Genomic DNA, 8,186 nt, shown 5'->3' with positions numbered 1-8,186 from the left:
CGAAAAATGGCGCCGTACTTTTCCTCTATTTGTCTACCCCTAGTACGACTTCCCCGTCCGTATACCTTGAGCTCGACCCCGGAACTCTCCCATCCGTCCCGGCTCGGCCCTGAAATGTTTGCCTTTTGGTGGCATCGGGCCAAGCACACAAAGACAGCGACCCCCGGGGGCGACATTAACTCCACGGTGGGGACAATGCGACCATCACGTCAACTCCCATCAAGCTCCTTCCAAAAAGCACGCCGCGACGGAGGAGGGAAGGCGGCTGCCGAGGGCCGGGGGGGGTCCCGGCCTTTACAAAAGAGGAGGAAAAAAAAGAGGAAAGGGAGAGGAAAAGAGAAAACAAAGCACGTCATGCCGCCCTCCGGCAACAAGTCGCCGGGAATCTTGAGTTTCTCACCACCGAAGCGTCGAGGTCGGACTGCGCGTTGGTGCGCGTGGAGTCGTGACGACCATTCCGTGTCATTTTTTTTTTTTTAAAGCCCGAGGCAGCATGCTAGCCAAATGCGTGTGGGCATTTCCCAGCCTGGAGCTTGAAAAGTCAAGGGAAGCCTGCGATAGCGAAAGGCACAAGCTGTAGAAAAGGAGCAACAGTTGGGCCAAGTGGAAATGCGCACAGAAAACATGCTCGCCGGCGTACAGTGGTACCTCGAGATACGAGCTGAATTCGTTGCGGGACTGAGCTCGTATGTCGATTTTCCCGTAACTCAAACGAACGTTTCCCATAGGAATGAACTCAAAACAAATTAATTTGTTCCAACTCTTTGAAAAAACAGGATATTGGATAAGAAAAACGTTTTTATTTGTTCTAATTCGCCATCTATTAACAAAGTAACAAATAGCTAGTGGTTTAATAGTACTGGAATGTGTTTAATAGTGCTAAAATTAGACAAATTTCGCGGAGGGGAGAGAGAGAGACTTTTTGCACAGCAACGCGCTCGTAACATAAAATAAACATTTAAATTAACTTGGATTATGATGCAGACACACACAAAAATAAGTTTAATCTAACCATACACTAAACTTATTTCTAATTTTGTATTAAAGTTTGATACCTTTCTTCTCCTGGGTTGGCTCTATTGGCCCCGCCTCCAGCCTGACTTTCAGATGCAACCTATCGAGGGTTGTTTGCTGTTTTATTCCTTTCAAAATATTCCCAAAATGATGCACACAAATGTCCTTACAATAGGAAAATGCATGACAACTTGCCAACAAGAAGTAGTATATACTCCTCTTAGGATGATCTTAAGATAAACATCATGGCATCCAAATGAAAGCTATCACATGGAATATTTGGGAAAATTCTGACTGATGTTTAATTCATTTTCAATCATAAAGCGGCTTCAATACTCATTTAAAATGTAATATTCCTTCAACTACGACACCACCATTTTTAAATCCAAATTACGCAACACTGGTGAACTACTTTAATACCTAAAGTAGGTCACTTTCATTTGGCTTATTAAGAATCTTCTGGAATTCACATCAATTGTTTTGCACGATATCACCGTTCATCAAACCACATTTCTGCTCTTAAGCATCTACCGTGAAATATATTTTGTTTGTGCAATAACTCCTCCAAGTACTTTTTGGGGTATTTTTGGTGTCATGTTTTGTGAAAATCTCTTCCTGTAAATTTAATGTGACGCTTTGTAAATTTTGTACACCATTAGCAGGCAAAGGGCTTTCTGTAGTATTTTATTTCCAAGAATTAATGATAGTTGATGTCGAGATCCAACTAAATTTCTTCTTTTGTATAGTTAAATGAAATATGACGCGTGTAGCGTGCGGATATACTTAATATGCTGATTTAGGAATCGGCCTCGGGTGGCATGTTATTTCAGTGATTTCTACTTTTTATGCACAAAAATGCAGTGGTAAATTTTTAAAATGGGTGCAAAAACCAACCACACTTTAACAGTTATGGGAATACGATAAGTGTAATGGCAAAGTAAAAGCAATATATTCAGGTGAAAGCTAATGTAGCAAAGACAAGTAGTATATTTTTCCGAGAAAAATCAAGCAGAAACTGTATATGAACCCACATGGTTTTTGCAAAAGAGAACCATTAAAGATTGAAAAACTACTGTGAGGTTTGTATTGGTCTAAGAGAAATGTGATATCCTATTTTGTGGAACTTTAATACTATATCCCAAGAAAAGGTCTTGCCATGAAGGCACCTTTGACCCATGAGGTAATAATTGTAAGAATGCAGTGCTGTCTTGTGGTTGACGATAGTATTGCATCTTAAATGTAATTTTCAGGAAATATTTTGGGAAGTTTTCATAAAGTACATTTTTCACTGTCACCCAAAAAAACTGGGCTGTTATTAGGAAGCTCGTACATTTGTAACAAATGTCATATTGTTTTATAGCTACAAAACGACTGTCATTTTTATATCTACCAAAATAGAATGACTAAAACGCTCATTGATTATAGCATTAAAATGAATCAACCAAATTGTATTTGTCTGAAAACACTACTGAATTAATAAGCGTTTTGTAAAAGAATTCTACCTCATCAAAAGATGTTAACATTTACGTAGCATGACCTGAACGCAACGCAAAAATGGCTTCCGCAACGCAAAAATGGCTTCCGGGTATAACCCCGCCTACTAACATTTGATTCGTCAATTTCCCGGAAGAATAAAACTTTGCAAAAGACGCCGTGGCGCGAGCTTTTCGTGCAGTCAGCCCAATTTATCTCAGCTAAACGAACAATTTTCCATATTTTTACTAGTAATTCGGTAAGTATCCTTGCTACCTTATACTTTTGCATGCATCTTATCAATCCAAATCAGACCTTTAAACCCGCACGCAGCCAGGCTAACTACGAATAAAGTTATACGTAGTTGTTTCATCAGAAGCTAAACACAAACTAGCACACCAAGTCAATTACAAATTGACTTCCTACATCGACTCCACATCACTCGTGAATTTGGAAGTTTTTTTTAATGAGATTACCACACTCCAAACTTTAAGCTTAACTGGAATGAGTACTTTTACGAGCGTTCTTCGGGGTTTCCTTCACATTTTTTAGACGTCAACAATGGCAGCGTGGAACGCGTACTTCCCGAATGAGGATGACGATGACGCCCAGGAGGAAGGAGAAGGATCACAAGGTGACTCTTCATGACCCAAATCTTTCGCAATTTTGTTTGAAAATTCTCACTATACCATTTATCGGCAGATTATAAAGTGACCGGGCGAAACTGTTTCGTGTTCTTGGTGGACGCCTCAAAGGAAATGTTCATCAAGGGAGAAGATGGGGCGTCGTCCAATTTTGACATGACCATGCAGGTAAGTACAGACGCTCCCCTACTTACGAACGAGTTCATACTTCACATTTCGACGCCACTCTCCTCCAAAATGTCCAATTCTTTGCAGGCGATACGTAGCGTGTACACCAGGAAGATCATCAACAGTCCGACGGACCTGGTGGCCTTGGTTTTTTACGGCACGGAGAAGAGCCAAGACCCTACCAACTCTTTTAAGCACGTGTACGTCTACCAAAACCTGAGCGAACTCGGTGAGAATGAATCGGTCCGGAAGCGTGACAGGGGGATTTTTAAAGTCTAGATTCCTCCACGAGTCCTCTTGACGATGGCTTTGTCGTTCCGCAGGCGCAAAGAGAGTGCAGGAGGTGGACGCCTTACGGGGGGACAAGGGCGCGCTCTTGGCGGCGCAGACCATGGGCAGCGGCGAAACGTCGCTCTTCGACGCCCTGTGGTGCTGCGCCAACTTATACCGGGATTGCAAGCGACGTCTGGGGTACAAGCGGCTCTTCATCTTCACCTGCAGGGATCAGCCGCACGGCGCCGACCCCGTCAAAGATCGTCAGGCTCGCACGCAAGCCAGCGACCTCCGGGAGACGGGTGGGTTGCAAAATGCCAGATGTTAAAAGAGCCTGCACTTTGTGTGCAATAATCTTTTTCGGATCGATTGAACAAAAAATGCTAAATATCTTCTTTTAAAAACATATTTTTTTATTTTTTGGGAAGTTGAAAAAAAATGGATGCACCCTCCCACCAAATGAATGTTTGTTCATTTGCTGCCATCCCTCCCACTTGTAATGCAATTGGACCATGACTAACTATTACTTAAGCACTCTTTAACTCAGTCATGATAGCTTTTATGTTAGCACAAGGCTGTCAGACTCGTGTTGGTTTGCGGGCCGCTTTAACATCAATTTGATTTCACGTGGGCCGGACCATTTTAGATATAATATTTTTAGATTTTTTTTGTGATAAATGGATTAAAATAATTGGATTAAAATCCCTGAATATTCAGTTTTTATAGATCTAAAACAATGTTTATTTTAGCTTTTTTTAATACATTTTTAGATTTTACAAAATTATTTTTGAACTAAAAACGCAGAAAAAATGGATTAAAAAATGACAATTATTGATTTAAAAGGGGGAAAATCGGGAAATTTAATATACATCTATACTCTTCATTTTAATTTGATCCTAAAACAGAAAGTCGGCACTCATCATTGACTTTCCCGGGCCACACAAAATGATGCGGCAGGTCAGATTTGGCCCCCGGGCCGCCACTTTGACACGTGTGTTAGATTCAAGTAGGCATGCGGCGATTTATTATTATAATAAGAGATTAGACGTGTTTATTCTTTTTTTTAAATTATATTAGTGTAGTTTTAGCATCAGCTGACGCCACACAGCCCGCTAACGAGAGCCAGAAAACATTTTTGGGGCAACCCAGGTGGACTTTTTCCTCATTGTTTTGCCACCGACGCCGATTGTTCAATTGATTCCGACTGGACTGGACTAGATTGGCCATGAAAGAAGTTAAAAGGAAGAAGACAAAAATCATCATATTTCCCCTTTGACCTCTTCTCAGGCGTCTTCATAGAACTCATGCACTTGATGAAAGCGGGGGGCTTCGACGTCTCCCTCTTCTTCCGCGACATCGTCAGTCCGCCGGAGGACGAGAGCGAACTGGGCCTGCAGACCGAGGCTTGCGAGAAACTGGAAGACCTCCAGAAGAGGGTGCGAGCCAGGGAGCAACACAAGAAAGCCTCCGCCAGGTGGCTTTTGACCTCTTGACCTTTGCCTTTTACAGTCGTACCTCTACTTACCAAGTTAATTGGTTCCAGAACTTTTTTCGTAACTTGAAAATTTCGTAAGTAGAGGTGTACTTTATATGTAAATTCTCTAATTTGTTCCACAATCCTCATTTGAATTTTTTTTTTTTAATTGTAACTTGAAAATGTTGGACCTAGAGGCATTCGTAAGTAGAGGTATGACTGTATTTTCTTTTAATCGCAGTGTTTGACCTCGATTTTAGGCTCAATTTGTGTCTCGGGGAAGGCATCAACCTGGCCGTGGGGGTGTACTCCAACGCGGTGAGCGCTCGCAAACCGGGCCCCATCAATCTGTACAGGGAAAGCAACGAGCCGGTCCGGAGCAAAACCCGCACTTTTCACACGCAAACGGGAAGCCTGCTGCTGCCCAGCGAAGTCAAGAAAGCCCAGGTCGGTCAGTCGGTCGGTCGGATGCTTTCGGAGTTTGCTTTTCCCGCTCGCCGGCTCCTTGGAAGACACGAAACCACGCGTTGCAGGTGTACGGCAACAGGCAGATCGTGATGGAGAAGGACGAGGTGGACGCCATCAAGAAGTTTGACGATCCGGGTTTGCTTCTGATGGGATTCAAAGCCATGGAAAAGCTGAAATTGCACCACCACACTCGTCCCGCCGCATTCCTCTTTCCCGAGGAGGGCCAGGTCAAAGGTCATTACCACGTCTGAGAAGAACTCCCTAATTTGACTTCTGATGTGTACTGCATTCAAGTTAAAAACCAACCACAAGCCCCACCCCCTTAGCAACTCACGCTATCGCACACACATACCTGTCAACCTCTGCCGATAACTGCCCTTATAAATGATTATTGATTCCCCTTACAAACCCCCAAAAAACCTTACAAACACCGTACGAGTCGTACGGTGTTTGTAAGGTTTTTTGGGGGTTTGTAAGGGGAATCAATAATCATTTATAAGGGCAGTTATCGGCAGAGGTTGACAGGTATGCACACACATCCCACCTATCTTCCCTCTTATTATCCTTTGATAGCTACTTGGAATAAATCTTATTTACTATTTTTCTTTGGTTTTTTTTTTTAGGAAGCTCCTGCCTGTTCTCAGCGCTACTGACCAAGTGCGTGGAGAAGAACGTCTTTGCGCTGTGTCGCTGCATCCTCCGCCGAAACGTCGCGCCTCGATTCGTGGCCCTGGTGCCGCAGGAAGAGGAAGTGGACGAGCGTAAAACGCAGATCACGCCTCCGGGTAGGCCGCCGCCGACGAGGATAGGCCGGCGCACCGACGACGATCCAATTGGCTCCTCCCTCCCGCAGGTTTCAACGTCATCTACCTGCCGTACGCCGATGACTTCCGGAATCTGGATCCGCCGCAGACTCCGTGCGCTTCGGTCGAGCAGGTCAACAAGATGAGGGAAGTAGTCCAGAAGCTGCGCTTCACGTACAGGTAGGAAACGTCACATCTCCCAGATATTGGTTGCGCAACATATTCACAACTTAAAAGCAGACATATTGATCGTTTTAAGTTATGTCACTCATCAAACAGGATATTGGATTGGAAAAACATTTTTAATTGTTCTAATTCGCTATCTATTAACAAAGTAACAAATAACTAGTGGTTTAATAGTAATAAAATGTGTTTAATGATACTAAAATTAGATGGATTTCACGGAGGGGAGAGAGAGACACTTTTTGCACGGCAACGCGCTCGTAACATAACATAAACAATTTTAAATGAATTTGGATTACGATGCAGACACCCTCAAAAATAAGTTGAATCTAACCTAACACTAAACTTAATTGTAAATTAGTTTTAAATTTTGATACCTTTCTTCTCCCGGGTTGGCTCTATTGGCCCCGCCTCCACCGTGATTTTCAGATGCAACCTATCGAGGGTTGTTTGCTTTTGTCTTCCCTTCAAAAATATTCCCAAAATGATGCAGACAAATGTCCTCACAATAGGATAACGCACGACCACTTGCCAACGATACTCTTCTCGTATTAGCGAACGAGCTCCGCCATTCGCACTGACTAACGGGAAAAAAAAAAACACTGAAAAAATGCCATTCAAAGTTCAAGTTTCATTGCCGGACGTCCGATCCATTTTGTACTGGGGGTCAAGTCCCGGTCAACATGGCTTGGACGTCTATTGCTGTCAATGACTGCTGCCCCACACGTCCCTTTTGCATTTCTTGTTCGCGCAGGATTGAGTCGTTTGAAAATCCCGTCATCCAGCAACACTACAGGAACTTGGAAGCCTTGGCTCTGGATTTGATGGCTCCAGAAGATTCTGAGGACCTCATCAGTAAGAAGACACCGATGGAAGGCGGATCAAGTCCTCGTCTCATTTTTGTTTTCATTTTTTTTAGTGCCCAAGGTGGAGCAGATTGACCGCCGTCTGGGTCCTCTGGTTCAGGACTTTAAGGATCTGGTCTACCCGGCCGATTACAACCCGGACGTCAAACCGGCTGCCAAACGCAAAGCGGGTGAGGATTTTTCTCTCGGTCGATCGTCGCCGAAACGCCCTCCCGCGGCGCTGAGGTTAGCCTTCTGGCTCGGCTCTGATTGTGGTCCGCCGTGTCCTCCTCCAAGCCGACGCCGGAGACGGCGGGGAGAAGAAGGCCAAGGAGCAGCCGTCGGACGAGGAGCTGCGAGCCCGCGTCCGGGACGGAACTCTGGCCAAGATGACCGTCCCCATGCTGAAAGAGGCCTGCAAGCGCTTCAACATTCCCACCACCGGCGCCAAGAAGCAGGATTTGATGGAGGCCCTGGTCAACCGATTGACCGCACCGTAAGGACGCTCCGTAAGGACGCTCTCACTCCTTCTCGGCTGCAAATCTACCTTCAGGTTTTAACAAAAAAATCTGTATTGCCCCCTTATTAGAACGGATTCCTTTAGCAGCCTTTTTGTAAGAATAAAACTTTGTAGAGCTTCTGGCTTTGCAACGTTACCATTTTTTGGGGACACCGACAGCTGGGCGATACAGTTTAAAAAAAAGAATATATATGTGTATATATACGTATATATACATATATATATGTATATATACATATATATACGTATATATATATATACTTATATACACGTGTATATATATAAATATATATATGTATGTGTATAAATGTGTGTATGTGT

At 43.8% G+C, this 8,186-nt stretch overlaps 1 protein-coding gene across 1 annotated transcript; it reads left to right on the top strand.

The window, feature by feature from the left end:
- Positions 1 to 2,634: 2,634 nt before the first annotated feature.
- xrcc6 (X-ray repair complementing defective repair in Chinese hamster cells 6) lies at positions 2,635 to 7,985 on the top strand. The gene is made up of 13 exons (XM_077626584.1): positions 2,635 to 2,746; positions 3,040 to 3,121; positions 3,190 to 3,299; positions 3,387 to 3,528; positions 3,623 to 3,874; positions 4,860 to 5,046; positions 5,307 to 5,493; positions 5,580 to 5,748; positions 6,138 to 6,299; positions 6,368 to 6,497; positions 7,255 to 7,355; positions 7,420 to 7,536; positions 7,643 to 7,985. The coding sequence occupies exons 2-13, from the start codon at positions 3,049 to 3,051 to the stop codon at positions 7,843 to 7,845; spliced, it is 1,833 nt and encodes a 610-aa protein (XP_077482710.1). The 5' UTR covers positions 2,635 to 2,746; positions 3,040 to 3,048; the 3' UTR covers positions 7,846 to 7,985.
- The last annotated feature ends 201 nt before the right edge of the window (positions 7,986 to 8,186 follow it).

This window comes from Stigmatopora argus, chromosome 18, assembly GCF_051989625.1.
Source record: "Stigmatopora argus isolate UIUO_Sarg chromosome 18, RoL_Sarg_1.0, whole genome shotgun sequence".
NCBI lineage: Eukaryota > Metazoa > Chordata > Actinopteri > Syngnathiformes > Syngnathidae > Stigmatopora > Stigmatopora argus.
The sequence above is the reverse complement of the archived record's forward strand: the minus strand, read 5'-3'. Positions and strand labels throughout refer to the sequence as shown.

Bases quoted from the DNA above. Each gene is read 5' to 3' on its own strand.
- xrcc6 (XM_077626584.1), top strand. From the start codon at position 3,049: ATGGCAGCGTGGAACGCGTACTTCCCGAATGAGGATGACGATGACGCC. The intron at 3,529-3,622 runs GTGAGAATGAAT...GTCGTTCCGCAG, and splicing joins CCAAAACCTGAGCGAACTCG to GCGCAAAGAGAGTGCAGGAG. The intron at 7,356-7,419 runs GTAAGAAGACAC...CATTTTTTTTAG, and splicing joins AGATTCTGAGGACCTCATCA to TGCCCAAGGTGGAGCAGATT.